Source organism: Anoplopoma fimbria, chromosome 18 (assembly GCF_027596085.1).
Source record: "Anoplopoma fimbria isolate UVic2021 breed Golden Eagle Sablefish chromosome 18, Afim_UVic_2022, whole genome shotgun sequence".
NCBI lineage: Eukaryota > Metazoa > Chordata > Actinopteri > Perciformes > Anoplopomatidae > Anoplopoma > Anoplopoma fimbria.
In genome coordinates this window covers 1,684,362-1,699,421 of record NC_072466.1, presented here as the reverse complement: position 1 = coordinate 1,699,421, position 15,060 = coordinate 1,684,362, and the positions used below count along the sequence as shown (strand labels likewise).

General features: G+C 41.3%; 1 protein-coding gene across 1 annotated transcript in view; it reads right to left on the bottom strand.

Annotated features, from left to right (window-relative positions):
• Positions 1 to 15,060, bottom strand: part of LOC129107185 (filamin-A-interacting protein 1) — a 31,088-nt gene that overhangs the window by 1,324 nt on the left and 14,704 nt on the right. The window contains exons 3-5 of the mRNA XM_054618592.1: positions 12,035 to 12,208; positions 10,942 to 11,120; positions 124 to 2,866 (exon numbers count right to left, since the gene is read on the bottom strand). Coding sequence (XP_054474567.1) covers positions 124 to 2,866; positions 10,942 to 11,120; positions 12,035 to 12,208 — 3,096 coding nt within the window. The remainder of the gene's footprint in view (positions 1 to 123; positions 2,867 to 10,941; positions 11,121 to 12,034; positions 12,209 to 15,060) is intronic.

The following is a 15,060-nucleotide window of genomic DNA, read 5'->3' as shown; positions in this document are numbered from 1 at the left end:
TTAAACATCCTTCAGATATTTTTTTGCGTTGAGTCATCTCTGCACCATGTTTGTGAAGTTACAACAAATATTCAGAAAGAAAGAAGTAAAGATGGAGGACATAATGATTTTCAAAGCGCTCACCACTGACTGCGTCGGCCTGGTTGCTGCCGAGGCGACGGGGTTGATCGTTATGCTGCTCGTCATTTTGCTCTGAGTCACCTTCCCGGTCAAGGATTGGCGTGGAGAGCGGAGCACCGTTCCCGTTAACGTTTCCCTGCTGCTCTCTGAGCTTCTGAGCGTCAACACCGCACCGCCGCAACCCTCCGAGGGCCTCTTGAACTGCTGACCCAGGTGGATGTGGATCTTGTTGTCCTCCGTTGTGACGATGTTGCCGTTGTACTTCCTGAAAGGCGTCGGTTGCTTCTCCGGGGTCACCTTGATCACCGTGCGGGTTGCGGTAATCTCGTGAGGCTCGGGCGACGCGCATGCTTCGGCCACAGGAGTGGTGCTGACCGTGATGATGGACACCGGCGACCGGAGACCGTCGGAGCGGCAGCCGTTTGGTTTATCCGGACTCTTGGCCCTGGAGATGGCGGTTATGGTGACCGGGGATTTGGCTCGATCGAGACCGCAGGCTTTGCTCCTCGAGGCCACTATCGTTGGCTTGGGGACGATTGTGATTCGAGGTTTCTGGAGGCCGAGTGTCGGGATGATGGTGGTGCTGGAGAAGAAGTCCTCGGCTCGAGGGCTGGTGATCTCCAAGGTGGCGGTGCTGTTCTCGTGATCCGGTGTCACCCGGATGTGCAGCGGCTGGCCTGGCCTGGACATCTCCGGCGGATGGAACATGGACGCCCTACTGGTGTTATCGGGACCGGTCTGAGTGAGCGTGATGGCCTCCTTCTTCTTCATCCAGGGTATCCAGGATTTTCTTGCCCCGATCTCTTCCGAAGCTGGAGGGTATCGTTCAAGAACCGGCGGCTTTTTAAGACCCCGTTGTCTGAGGTTGCTCATCAAGTGGTTTTCCTCAAGGACTGATTGCCGGATGAAGCCCGCCGTCGTCTCGTCCACAGCCGCCTCGCCGGCCATCACATCCGTCTGCACTGCGGTTGAAGTAACCGGGACGTTGACCATCCTCTTACCGTTCATGCTCGGCCTCAAGGCGCGACTGTACCGCTTGGTGGCCTCCAGCTCCTTGGTAAGATTCGCGAAGTCAAGACTCATGCTCATCTTCTTCTCTTCCTCCTGCATGAACCTCTGTTGGAGGACGGAATAATCCGCCTGCAGCTGTGAGAGCTGGTCCTCCTTGTTCATCAGCTCGTGGATCTTCTCCTTCAGGGCCTGGACGTCCGACCGCAGCTCTCTGGATTTGGACTCCTCCATCTTCCAGCGAACCCTGAGCTCGGCCTCCGGACTCGAGACCTCCCCTTTCTCTATGGCCTTGTTTCTGGCGATCTGACTTTTCATTTCTTCCAGCTGCTTGGAGAGGGTATTAGCTTTGTCCTGCTCCGTTCTGAATTTCTTCTCCAGCAGATCATACTCATCCTCTGTTTTCATTAAATCTCCTTCTACCACCTCCAGTTGTTTGAGCCGGCTTTTGAGTCTTTCGATTTCTAGCGTGAACTCTTTTGCTTTGTTGTCTTCATCTGGAATTCTGTTATCGTCCTTGATGGACCACTTTCTCTGTATTTCCCTCTCTGTCTCCTCAAGTTTGTCCATTTTTACTTTCATACCACCTATCTTGTTATTCAGCTCCTTACACTTCTCCTCTTCACTCACAAGTTTAGTTTTTAACTCATCCTTCTCTTTAACGAGTGTTGTGACTCTGATCTCCATCTCAGATTTGAATTTGAGAAGTTTTTTGCTCTCCTCGATCAGCTTCTCTGTGACCTCTGTGACCTTGCCCTGCTCTGCCTTGAACATCTTACTCAAATCATCACTTTTCTGTTCTTCCTGTTTGAGTCTCTCCGCCATGTTTTTCCTTTCGTCGACCAGAATAACCGTGAAGGACTTCAACTTCATTAGATCGTCCTTGAGGACCATTTCTGCCTTTTCAAACTTTGCCTCCGAGCACTCTAGCTCCTTCAACCGAGTTTTCACCGCCTCCAGCTCACCGGCCAGATCCTTAACGACACGTTTCTCTTTCTCCAGGTTTGTGTGAAGCTGAGCGCACTCTGTTTTGCTCTTACCGAAAGCCCCTTCCAGTTTCTCCAGCTCAACCATCCTCTTCTGCAGTTTGTCCACCTCCAGCCTCAGCTCCTTGCTGTGGTTCTCCTCACCCTGAAGCTTCTTCCTCAGCTCCCTGCACTGAGTCTCTGTTTTGGTTATCTCCTCGTCCTTCCCCTCCATCTCCAGCACTCTCTTCCGCAGATTCTCCAGCTCGGTCATGAGAGACGAATCCCCACACTCTCCTTTGGCGATCTTCTCCCTGAGCTCCTGCAGGTCCTCCTCTGATTTAAGCAGAGACTTGTTGCTCTCCTCCAGCTCTTCGATCTTGTGTTCCAACCCGGCCAGCTTCAGTCTAAGCTGTCGGCTTTGGGACTCTTCGTTGGCCAGTTTGGCCGTCATCTCCTCGTGTTCCTGTGCAAACCTGGCCGCTCTGTGCTCCAGCTCGGCCTCCAGCGTGAGGACCTTCTGGCCGTCGTCCTTGGCGGCGTTGGTGACCGCCGCCAAGCGCTGCTCTTTCTCCTGCAGCTTCTGGGCGAGGTCCTGGAGCTTCTGGCTCTGCTGGTCGATCTGCTCGATGTGCAGCTGCCGCTCGTCAACCAACATCAGGGCAAAGGACTTGAGCTTCACCAGCTCCGCTCTGACCTTCTCAAGCCGCCTGCTGTGGTCCTTGTCCTTACGAGCCTGGTAGGCCTTCTCCTGCTCCAACAGCCTTTTGAGTCTAAGAAGCAGACAGAGGAGAAAACAACTGATGAAACACATTCTGAATTAGTTTTGTTTTAAAATGTTTAGTCCAAAGACACCTGGTGACAGTCAGCATCATGTGACCAAAAGTAAAATAACCACCCTGTCACCTTCTCTAGAGTTTCCTGTGATTCTGGTTCAGATGGTGCACGTCTCTAAATAGCCAGTATATTTGAATATTACTTTCCTTCAGCAAAGTCAATGCGGAGGAAAGAAGCAAGTTGCTGGATGCTGCAGGAATAAAATTAAGACAGGGAAATATATGACTTTACTAGCCGAAGTTACCACGATCCAAACAGAAAACAGCGAGAGGGAAATGAGTGCGTTACTTGAGATTTTGGGTCAGTTTTTTTCATTCATTTAAAGTGTCTTATTAACTTTTAGGTAGCACCATAGACTGTATATAACTCATAACACTCGTTGGTTTGTTGACTGATGTTTTAAAGCCTGGAGTTCAACATTTTGGCCGTCGGGATCTTGAATTTTTGCAACCAGTGAACAGAAGTGACCATATTTAGACTGAGGAGGAGTGACGTAGAGACGCTGTATATGGCATTTTCTCATTCTCTCAGACTTCTATACAACCAGAGGATTCGCCCTCCGACTTGAGACAGATTTGAGACACTTGGCTTCACTCGGCAGAACCGGAAGTTGCCACCTGGGTAGCGCACAGTTCGTGGTCTCCTGCAGGCATACATACATACGTCTAGATATCTTACAACTGTGCATGAAGAAAGCACATAAACAGCTGTATAAGGAAACTTAACAAGGCTAAATTCCTGTGCCAAGTTCTTGTTAACTTATACAGAGGAGCAATAGAAAGCATCCTGACTGGACTCAGTACCCATTTACTGGGCATTAGTAATATTGGTGACAAGAGGTGCCTACAAAGGATAGGCTATATTAAAAGACAAAACCCACCATATCCACCACCTGTTCACCCTGCTGCCGTCTGGCAAGAGATACAGAAGTATCAGCTGCTGAACCACCAGACTTCCATACAGCTTCTTTCCTCAAGCTGTGAGTTTCCTGAATTCATCCTCCACACTCCACAATATCATACAGTTTGGTTTTGTGTTTTTCTTATGTAGCAAAATGGAACCAAAAACTGCATTTCATTGCACAAATCTGTTGTACAATGACGATAAATAACCTCGTAATCTTGTTATCATGTAACCTTGAATGACTTAATGCGTTAATAAAGTCAAACTGGTATCCACAGATCGAGACACTGGCAGTAGGTAGAGCTGGCACTGCAGAGCTGCCAACAAGTTAAAGAGAATTCAGCTCCCCGTTGGTAGATGTTTAACTAATCTCTGCGGGAGTCTGTTTGAGTCTGAGAGAGAGAGTCTGCTGCTGTTTCCCATTTTTAACCTGGGTCATTCACAAAACTCTAACACATTAACAGGTTCACAGAACAACAAGTGTTCTGCAAGTCTAAAAACTTTACAATCTCAGCAACATCTTCCCCCTGAAGCTTTATTCAACTTACCAACAAGTTGGGATGCAGAGCAGTTTTTTTAAAGCTGAGCAGAAGCCAAACTGCTGAGTTTCTCTCGGGTCCAGAGAGTGAAGGAAGGAGGGGATATTAAAGCCATCACATTCCCAACATGTCATCAGTGGACAATGAAAAAAGGTGGATGTTGTGCTAAACAGCACCGCTCCACTGGCTGGTGATGTCATCTACCCCTCCATATAAGGCCAAAGAGGCCCTGCCCTTTGGACACCAAGGAGGAGGAGGAGTTCAGAAAGCTCTTCCTCGTCTTCCTTCTCACTGTTTTGTCCTTGACAGCAGGTACCACATAACACATGAAGCCTCTTTTAAGCTCAAACATTTTGCCTCCTTATCCCTTAAAATGTTGCTCCAGTTTTGACCCAACCATCTCCCGTGAGTCCGTCTTGCAGCCAGCAATTCCATAGAAACGGGCAACAATGCAAGGGCGGGAGTTTTTGTTATGGAGCGGACAATGCCAGACTTTGCACAGCCTTTCTCATTATAATCCCAAACCCCCCCCTGTATCATGCAAAAAAAGGGAGAAAGGACGTGGATATAAATTCTCCTTAGTGGCTGAATTGTATGAGTGTGAGATCATAGCTTCAGACAGCAGAGGAGGCCTGTGGTTTGTTGCATTGCAAAGGCTCCTAAATGAGCCAAATATAAGCGGCGCAAAGAGCTTACAGATGCAGAGGCTTTCCATCACGTCTCCAAATACATGTTATATATATATATCACCACGGCACAAGAGAACTTTGACACTGATTGCTTGAGTTTTGTGGCCTAGATACTTGTACTTTTGTCGGCTGGCTGCAATTTTGGAAAGAAATCAGTTTCTTCTGATGCACACATTTAAACTTTTGCTGGATAAAAGCCTGTAAGATATCTTTCATTAATTTCCTGAGACAAGGCTTGAGTTTTTGAAAACTTAATAAATCAAATGACAACATGTTGATGTCATTTATTGTTTAAAAAACTGTACAGAATAATACAACTCATTGCTGGTGCAATAACTTGCAGTATTCCCTTTTCCAACCCTTTCCAACGTCAGTTCACACCTCATCAAACTCTCCCACTGCCGGCCAATAAACAATGAGTAACAAGCTTTTTGGAAACCAAACCATCACTTTGGTCCAGACTAAAATATCTCAACTACTATTGAATGGATTGCCATGACAATTTGAACACCAATGAATGCTGCAAAAGATGCCTACTTTCATAGGTGATCCTCTGACTCATTTAGCGCCATCATGAGGTCAAAGTGTCAATTTATCCAATACTTTCATTTTGACCAAATTCTTGCCAAACTAATGACAATCCAAAGCTGCATTCTCTCTCCTGTCCACCAGGGGGCGACTCCTCTGGTTGTATAGAAGTCTATGAGAAAATGACTCTACTTCTCTCTTGATTTATTCCCTCAGTAAACATTGTAAACATGAGTTTATGGTCTCAATCTCTAGTTTCAAGTCTTCTTCAATACAGCATGATGTTCATTTAGTAAATGATGCTCCATTTAGAGTCAAACAGACCATAAAGCAGGGGATGCTTTAGGGCGGGGCTAATTTGAGATTGAGGTCGATAGTGTGTTTGCAGTTCATGGAGGTTATTTGTAACTTTTTAGTCGCCTATAAATGTCTTATTCAATGTTTGCTGTACTTACCTCCACCTTCTCATGTCCCTTCTGGTTGCAAAAAAACAAAACAAGATGGCAACGACAAAATGCCAAACTCAAGGCTTCAAAACAACAGTTCACAAACCAATTGGCGAGGACACGGCGACTATGTCTACTTCTTATTTACTGTCTTAGTGACATTTCCATCAGCCTCAGCTGCTTGATCCAAAATCAGAGGATCACCAAAGTTATTACAATTCATCCTCTGGGGACCATGAATGTCTGAACCAAATTTCATGACAATCCATTCCGGACTTAAGATATTTCACTCACAGCCGCATGTCTCAACCTCATGGTGGTGATGGAGGGGAAGTCAGTAGGATTCATCCTCTGTGGACCATGAATGTCTGTACAAAAGATACACAGCTCAATCTTAATGAGGTCTTGCTAGATGAGATTACCGAAGACAGAATTTAATTTTAACAAATTGGATACCTTAAAGCTCAGTTGTTCACATTCCTCTGGGATTAAAATATTGCAAAGTGCAGCTAGAACTTGTATGTATGATAATCCTCAGTAATTCCTCTGACATATAGCTCAGCTTGCTCCCTCCTTGTTCTCAGCACTCTGAGTCTTTGTCATTATAACCTCTTCAGCAGACAGCAGCTCTGCAGAAACTCTCTCTGTTCGGGTCTATTCATAGCATCTGTGCAGACTGTCAGAGAGAGCGAAGAGAGCCCCGAAACACTCATAAAACTGAGCCCACAGCAAACACATCACACCAGAGGATGATGATCTGCAGCTTATTATAGTGGCAATAATTACCGTCCTTATTAACATTCAGAATAGACGAGTCAACAAGAACGCTTTAACACAGAGGAGGCACATTTGTTGTTGTTTTTAGCTGTTCAGGGGATAAAAAAGGGACATTTTAGTGGCCGCCTTTGTCCACCACTGTCAAATTACAGAGAATCAAGCCCACATAGACGTAGTTAAATGGGTGAAATCTTAACTTCTCAAACCACTCTACCAGAATGGAATCAGTTGACCTCATCGTGGTACTAAACGCAACAAACCGCCGACTGTTGCTTAGCCTCACGTTCTACGCCTGCGTGACAGGAAGTAACCCTCCATTCCAGCAGGAGGCGATAGTCCGTTTTAGTCATACAAGGGACAAAGCAGCGTTTGATGATCAATTTCACATCACTCTTGCTCAGCACTAAGCTTCATTCCAGAAGTCGTTCCAGAAAACTTGTGCATTGGAATGATCACATGAGATGAAAATGAAAAAAAGTTATTTGCTTGCTTTCCTCACTTCTGTTTGTGATTTCTGAACAGCCAATCAGAGTAATTTCTTTCGCTGAGCTACCTGATCAGCAGCAAACATCAGTCAGACGCATTTAGAGACTAGCTGGTGAACATTTATCAGCTAAAGAGTCAGATATTTCCCTCAGGCGGTGGTGGAGACCAAAAACAGAGCTGAAAGCTGAGAGAATATTGGACTAAGACAAAAAAACGCTGCTTTTGCATGTTCAACTACAAACCACATATGCTTTGTGCTTTGAGAACGTCAAGTCAAAGTTACATCTGCACTTTATTATCTTAGAATTAAAAGAATAAAAAATAAGAAAGTGAGGTATTCATTCCATAAAAAATGAATAGAAACCAAAGGAAGTCTGGAGTGGTTAAAGAAAAGCTAATCTGTAATTTCTAAATTTTTCAAAATGCTTAGTGGTGTAAACAGGATTTGTAGTAATTAAGTCAAAATGTGCAAAACCACTCATGGTCCTTTAAACATATTTTGATATAATATTTTCCTCATGGCACTGCAATTACAGCTTTTACTTTAAGTCACTTTGTATTGTATAAGAAAAGAAAATAATTTACTCCGAACATCTTTCTGCAAGATGTATCATTGTCTGTTAAAAAACAGAGCTTTTACAGTTAGATCTTGAGATAGAAAATACAAATCTATACACATATATATCTCATGTAAATCACAAGAGTTAAATACTGATTTTGCAGCAGGTTTCTGACAAACATTTCCCTGTGTGGTTGTATTTTGTCCGGGACAGTTTGTTATGCAAACAGGGCGTCTAATCGTCCGGCATGATCTCTGTTGGGAATGACATCACCCTGGACTCATTCATTCATGATATCACCTGCAGTGAATCTGCAGGCTGACTGCAGCCAACAGGAATGTGTTATCAGACAGAGAGCTGGGCAGAAGAACATTAAAGCCAGGGCGAGCTGCATGTGGACGGTTGGAAATGAAAAGGTCAGACTGCAAATGGACCATAAAGTAGAAACAACATTCTCTAAATGGAAGAATCTACAAAAACTGAGCCTTGATGAAGGTAGATTTGATCTTGCAGGTAGAAGTCTTGAAGCGTTATGGAGCGTTATGGAGCGTGAGGAGCAGATGTGAGATATTCTGTTGACGTGATGTTTTGTTGTGCAGATTATTTTGTCATCTCCAGCATCTGGCTGGTTTGTTTAAACCTCTGTTAGATAACTTGTCAGGCCCATTCAGATAAGTCGGACCAAATGGCCTCATAATAATTTTCTTTTTTGTTCAAATGACCACAAAGAGACTCAAAACAACCACAAAAAAGACACAAAATGTATATGAGATGCAAAACGATGACAAAGAGACACAAAACAACTACAAAGAGACGCAAAATGACTACACCGAGCTGCAAAATGATTTCAAAGAGATGCTTAACTGCTACAAAAACACGCAAAACATGTCCAAAAAGACACAAAATGAGTACAAAATGCAAAACAATGACACAAAAATTACAATGGGACGCAAAACTACTACAAAGACACACAAAACTAATACAAAGACACCGAAAACAACTATAAAAACACGCAAAACTACTACAAACACACAAAATAACTACAAAGACACGCAAACCAACTACAAAAAGACGCAGAATGACCCCACCGTGCCGCAAAATGATTTCAAAGAGATGCTAAACTACTACAAAGAAACACAAAACAACTACAAAGAAACACAAAACAACTACAAAGAGACAAAAAAAAACAACATAAAAAAATCGCAAAGACACAAAATGACTACAAGATGCAAAACGATGACAAATAGACACAAAACAACAACAGAGAGTCCCAAAACTACTTCAAGATGGGCTAAACAATTAAGTCATACATGACAAATGGGAGAGGCCAGTGAAGGACTCTTTTCTTGCTGCAGACATCACAACAGTTTTGTCTCGTTCCCTCAAAATGCTGGTGTGAACATTGTGAATACTTAAAAATAAGGTCCACACAAGATCAGAGGCTCAGAACAACTGATTTAAATATGTTGTCCAAAACGTAACAAAACGGAAGTATAAAGCATACTGCATCATCTGGTTAAGAATGCAATCCAGATCCGGATCTCGATCCAGTCTTTACAAAGCCCTTTTCCTAACTGTAAGAGGATAAGAGATGCTCACAATGAAGGTCTAGTTCTTCTACAAACACAGCTAAAAAAGCCACCAGAATGATGTGAAAGATTCTGTTAGCACATAAAAAGTCCAAACATTAAAACTTTAAGGTTCTTCTGCAACTCAGGATTCGTTCGAGGCTCATGCTGCGTGTGTTTGTTGGCTTGATAAGACATGACTCTTCATCTCTTCCTATCAGAACCATCATCCAGAACCTCGATGCTCTGGTTCTTATCTGATGCCTTCAACCAGACGAATAAACATCTGCAGAATGTGCATGTTATTCAACAACAATGGATTTTTGCCAACAACATCTTCCAGTAATCTGAGTCTCTCTCTCTCTCATCAAACACAGTGACGGATGGTCCGCTGTGTGTTTCATCAGGACACCAGGATTGGCAGAACCTGTGTGTGATCTCAGCTGCAGTCTGACATCTGGAGTCCACCTCCGCCGTAGAAGCATCATGCTGGTATCGAGGTTTTTACTTCAGTTTGTCACGTTTCATATGTTGGTTGCAGGAGATTTTCATTTGGTTGCCAAATAAATAAATACATTTCTGCAGTTCACATTTCAGCCACAAGAGGGAAACTGAATGTTCGTAGTGTTGTGATAATTAAAGCCTACCTATAACCTGGAATATGTTTATTGCAAATATGACAATATTCAGAATTTAACATGGTTTGTGTAAATATCATATTCCATTTGGATTTTCTGAATTATTTCTTATTCTGAATGGATCATTTCCAGCTGAAAGCATGTGTGATATGTTGATATTCTCCAGGTTTTAGGATCATTCTTTGTTCGTGTATACAGCTCATTCACTATATGAGTCTCTACAGAGGTTATTATTAATAAACATGTATACAGCTCATTCACTATATGAGTCTCTACAGAGGTTTTACGTCTCTTTGAGTTGAACACAAACCGACTAGCCAACAGCTTGTAAAGCTGGAGTCGCTGCAGATAGAGATCGAGAGAGAAGGACTAACACAGTTGCAGTTTTTGATCTTTTCATGTGATTTTTCAACAGAAATAAAAGAATAGAATAATATCTGCATTATTCATTAACATTTTAGAACTGTCTTCTGTCTTCTTTTGTTTTTTTATATCTTACTTTAAGAAATAACAAAGTATTAATGTAAATACATTTTGGTTTTATACCAGCTGCAGCCTCTTAGTCTGTTAGTCCACTAATCTGATGTTTTGGTCTTTGTTGCCTAAGATTTAATTCGTCTTTTCATGCTTTTTTTATGCTGAATGACTTCTTTCCAATACATTTTTGAGCTAATATCTGGTAAACACAAGATTTAAAGGGATTATTTGTTGATAATAATGAATAATTTCTTCTTTAGAGGACAGCCCTGTTTGATTCTATCATGGAGAAGTTTCAGATGATATCAAGTCCTATTCCTCTCTGTGGTCAAACCCAGAATAAGACTCTACTGGGACCACTGGGCTCCCAGTAAGCTCATTAAAACCCTGCTGAACTCACCTCTCCCTCTCCTGCTCCAGCAGGTTGGTGAAGTCATCGCTCTTGTTGATGAAGTCGACGTGTTTGTGTTTCTCGTTGTCCAGCTCTGTGACGGTGCGGCGGTGACATTTCTCCGCCAGCAGCAGCTGCTCCAGCATCCGTCTGTACGTCTCCCTCTGTTTGTCCTCCAGACGGTCCAACTGAGGGGGGGGAGGACGACACGTCAACGCTCATTTATCAACAGCAGCTCAGGCCACATCTGCCTCCACAATATCCCCCAGAAATACCATTAGATACGGCTTTTGTGGTGTTTTAGTGACGACAAAGAGCAGAGAGACTCTTTTTACACCATCACTGAGCATGGAGAATTACATTTACACCAAAGAACATGATTTTAATCTCTGATTTCACTGGAATAAAACCCTGGTGTAAATGCACCGCCAAAATAAAAGCTTAATCAATATTGGTACTCCTTCTTTGTGGCAGCAGCGTGCTCTCTAAACTCCTTAAAACCAGTCTGATATATAAATAAAAAGTGATCCTATGAGTTCCCGATGGAGAACACTTTCAGTACTCTGTTCTGGGAATTTAGAGGTTTTAAGAAACTTGTGGAAGTTAACATTCACATTTAAAAACCTTCAGACTGATTCAGGTACTTTTAGACCCTGAAAGTCAACGGTAAAACTTTATTTTACAGGTGTTAAATTTCCTTATAATGTCTTCAAAAGTTTCTTAAAAATAAGTTTGTTTTCTGGCATCTATTATAGCAGCAATGGAAGAAGTATTCACATCCTTTACTGCAGTAAAAGTGCTAATACCAAACTGTGAATATACTCCAGCAAAAGTCCACTGAGGTAAAATTATGTAATCAGCAAAATGTACTTAAAGTAACAGTAGAGTAAAAAGTACTCCACCACAATATTGTTACTTTAAGTAGCAGAAAACAAGTACCGTACTTGAGTAAATGTACTTATTGAGACAAAATTCTGAAACAGTTTTGTATATTCTTTTAAAGAACCTTTCAGAAAACTTCGCCGAACAGGAGAGGAGAATATTCTGTATATTCTGTCAGTCTGTAAAGTCCTGACAAAGAGGGGGTTTGTTGGCCTCTGACCTCGGCCATGGGTCTCTCGTAGACGTCTTCGGTGCGGTTGTTCTTCATGGTGAACAGTCCGTCTCTCTGCAGAGCCTGAAGAGGTTTTGTGGGGACGGCCGAGGCGTACTGGGCCTCCAGAGCCTCCGGTCGGGTTCTGTCCGACTTCATCAGGCCGATGATGTCCTCTCTGGCCTGAAGAGGAACAACAGAGCATCTCATTTAATATTCTTTAATGTTTTCTGTTGTTTTTATTTATGCTTATTGTGTGTATTTGTGTCCTGTGTTAAGAAAGAAAGCACTTTCTTAGTTTTTATGGATGAATAAATTCAATCTTTGAACCTTTGAACTTTCAAATAAGGTTTCATTAGTATTATATTTATATTGTGATTATTTATAATATTTTATAGAAAATGTATTATTATTATTATTATTGAGATAGTTGAGTTTAGACACAGTTTTCTTTCTCAAAAACAAAACATATATTTTTGTATGATAGATGGTTGTTTTCGAGGTCAAAGTTGATCAGTTCCAAATTAATTATGAAGCCCTCTAATTATAAGAATATAAATGAATAAATACATAGATAGATAAATATATAGTTACAAATATAAATAAATATAAAAAAGAATACAAAAATAATAAATAAATATATTTTTTTCTTTTACAAATAAAACCCCTTTGGTAAAAAACATAATCGATAAAAACATTCGATATGACCCGCTCAAAAATAAGATCAGGAAGTCAAATTAAATAAAATATATATTTTTTTTAAAACCAACCTCTTCAATGAAAGTACCTTTTATAAATAGTTTTTAAAAGATGATGTTTCTGTATCAACACATCTGAGGGAAACGTTTATTTAATGTATTTGTACTATTTTAGAAAATCCCCCAAAACACAATAAAATATTGAACATCATCAGCTAAACAAAAAAACTAAATAAAGACGCAAATCAAAGTCTAAAAGATGCACATTAAGTCAAAAAGCATTTAAAAAAGATTTACAGTTTCTGTTTCAGCCTTTATGTTTAACTTGCATTAGACTTCTTGAATATTTGCACAGAGATTCTCAGACATAAGCTGAATGACAATCATTGTTAACATCATCTGAATGTGATGCTGCATCACATGGAACAAATAAATGACCTCATCAACTCACATCAACATGACAGAGAGAGAGAAGCATGTTTCCTCCAGCAGAGGGAGCTGTTTCCTTCACTCTACTCTGAACTGTGACTACTTATTAAACAAGCAAAACCTTTTCTTTATGTAGAAAGACATCAAATCCATCATTTCTATCTGAGAGCAACAAGGTGAAATAATCTACTTTAACATCTCAGGTTGAGGAAACAGTGGTATAATCTTATTCATAAAGCCATTATTGGGCTCTAGAAACTCATTTAGGTGAATTGCTTCACCAAAACGTGTCCCGATAATCCTCAATATCCAGATATATATATCTAGATATGCACCTGCAAAAAGATTTTAAATTGCACGCATTGATTTCTTTAAGAGAGTAAAACATTGCAGTATGTTGCTGATGTTCGCATGGTGGGAAATGGATGTGACGGCTTCATCAAGTCATTTAATTGAACTGTATAATGTGATTTTTTAAATATGGTTATTGGTGGTTATTGCTGTCCATCTTGACCTGTAATTGTTTACATTTTTTAACCCAACAAAACAAGCAGAAGCTTTAAAATATTAAGGATCAGTCTGCTCTTATTTAGTATTTTCTTTCTGTAGACAAATCCCATCAAAAGACAAAAAACAACATGTCAGTGCGTCTTTCAATACTGTCTGACTTCCTGTCTGTGTCTCTTAGCTCCCATTGGTTCCTACTGAAGAAGTAAATCTTTAAAAATAGGTATATAGTTTCATCTGTAATTCACTATATTTTTTAGTCAAACAAACAGGAGGAAATAATGCATTTGTTGGGGACTATTTTCAGCAGCGGCAAATAATCATTTGGTGCTCTAGTTCTCTGGTTCGTAGGAAATCGCACAAAAGATGAGGAGTAACTTTTTGAAAGATATCATAAGAACCGTTATGGAAGAGATGTCGTTGAGAGCAACGATGAGGCTCATTGATGTGTTTTAATGGAGCTCAATGGCTCAGAGGAAGTAGAGATATCAGGATACGTTTAAGTAGATGCATTCACTGTTTGTTATGTCTTTTTATTATTTGTTTATAATAAGAAACATATAAACTGTATTTTCCTTAAACCGTCTTTTTTACCATTTGGACATGATGAAGATGTGATGTTATTGTGACGTTCTTCACTGTCCAGTCTGTTTTCAACCTGTTTTATCAGAACAAACAGCAGCTCTTCCTGTGTGATATGTGTGTGAGTGTTTTCTCCGTCCTGATGGAAAATATTTAACACGCCCAGACGGATGATGCTGAATGGAAACAAAGGGAGAGGCAGCAACATCCTGCATCTGTGCAGAGGAGTTTATAAATGTGCCTCCATTAGAAAATCATTATCAGACTGGAGCCCGTTGGGCCTGTTTCCACACCAGCAAAGGTTTATTTTTTTAAATCCAACCCGTCTCACGCTGAGACGAGTCGATGCGTCTCAGCACTGCTGGAGACAAACTGATGTATTTATGGTTTCATAAGCTGCAGGTGCTGCTGACGCTGCTTTGGGGAGAAAATAATGATTAACTGGATGTTTTTCTGAGAGACGATAACCGCAGACAGAGACTATTTTCGGTCTGCCTTCTTTCTTCGTCTCCGGTTGGCATGGCAACCAACCTGTCCTATGAGCACTCCTTAAGTCGTGTCAAATGATAACAAACCTCCCAGAGTTTGAAAGCCCGTCTCCTACAAAATGACATTATCATACAAATAAACTGCATTCTCGGTTTTGAGGGAAACGTATTTTGCATTTACGTTATGAAACACAGTAGAGCCTTCGATGCTTTTCTTCTTTAATGCTACTATCTTGTTGTTTTTTTTATTTATGCTTATTTTGTGTTTTTGTTTCCTGTGTTGAGAATTGAGAATTTGTTTTTGTGAATGGATACACTTAATAATTGGTCC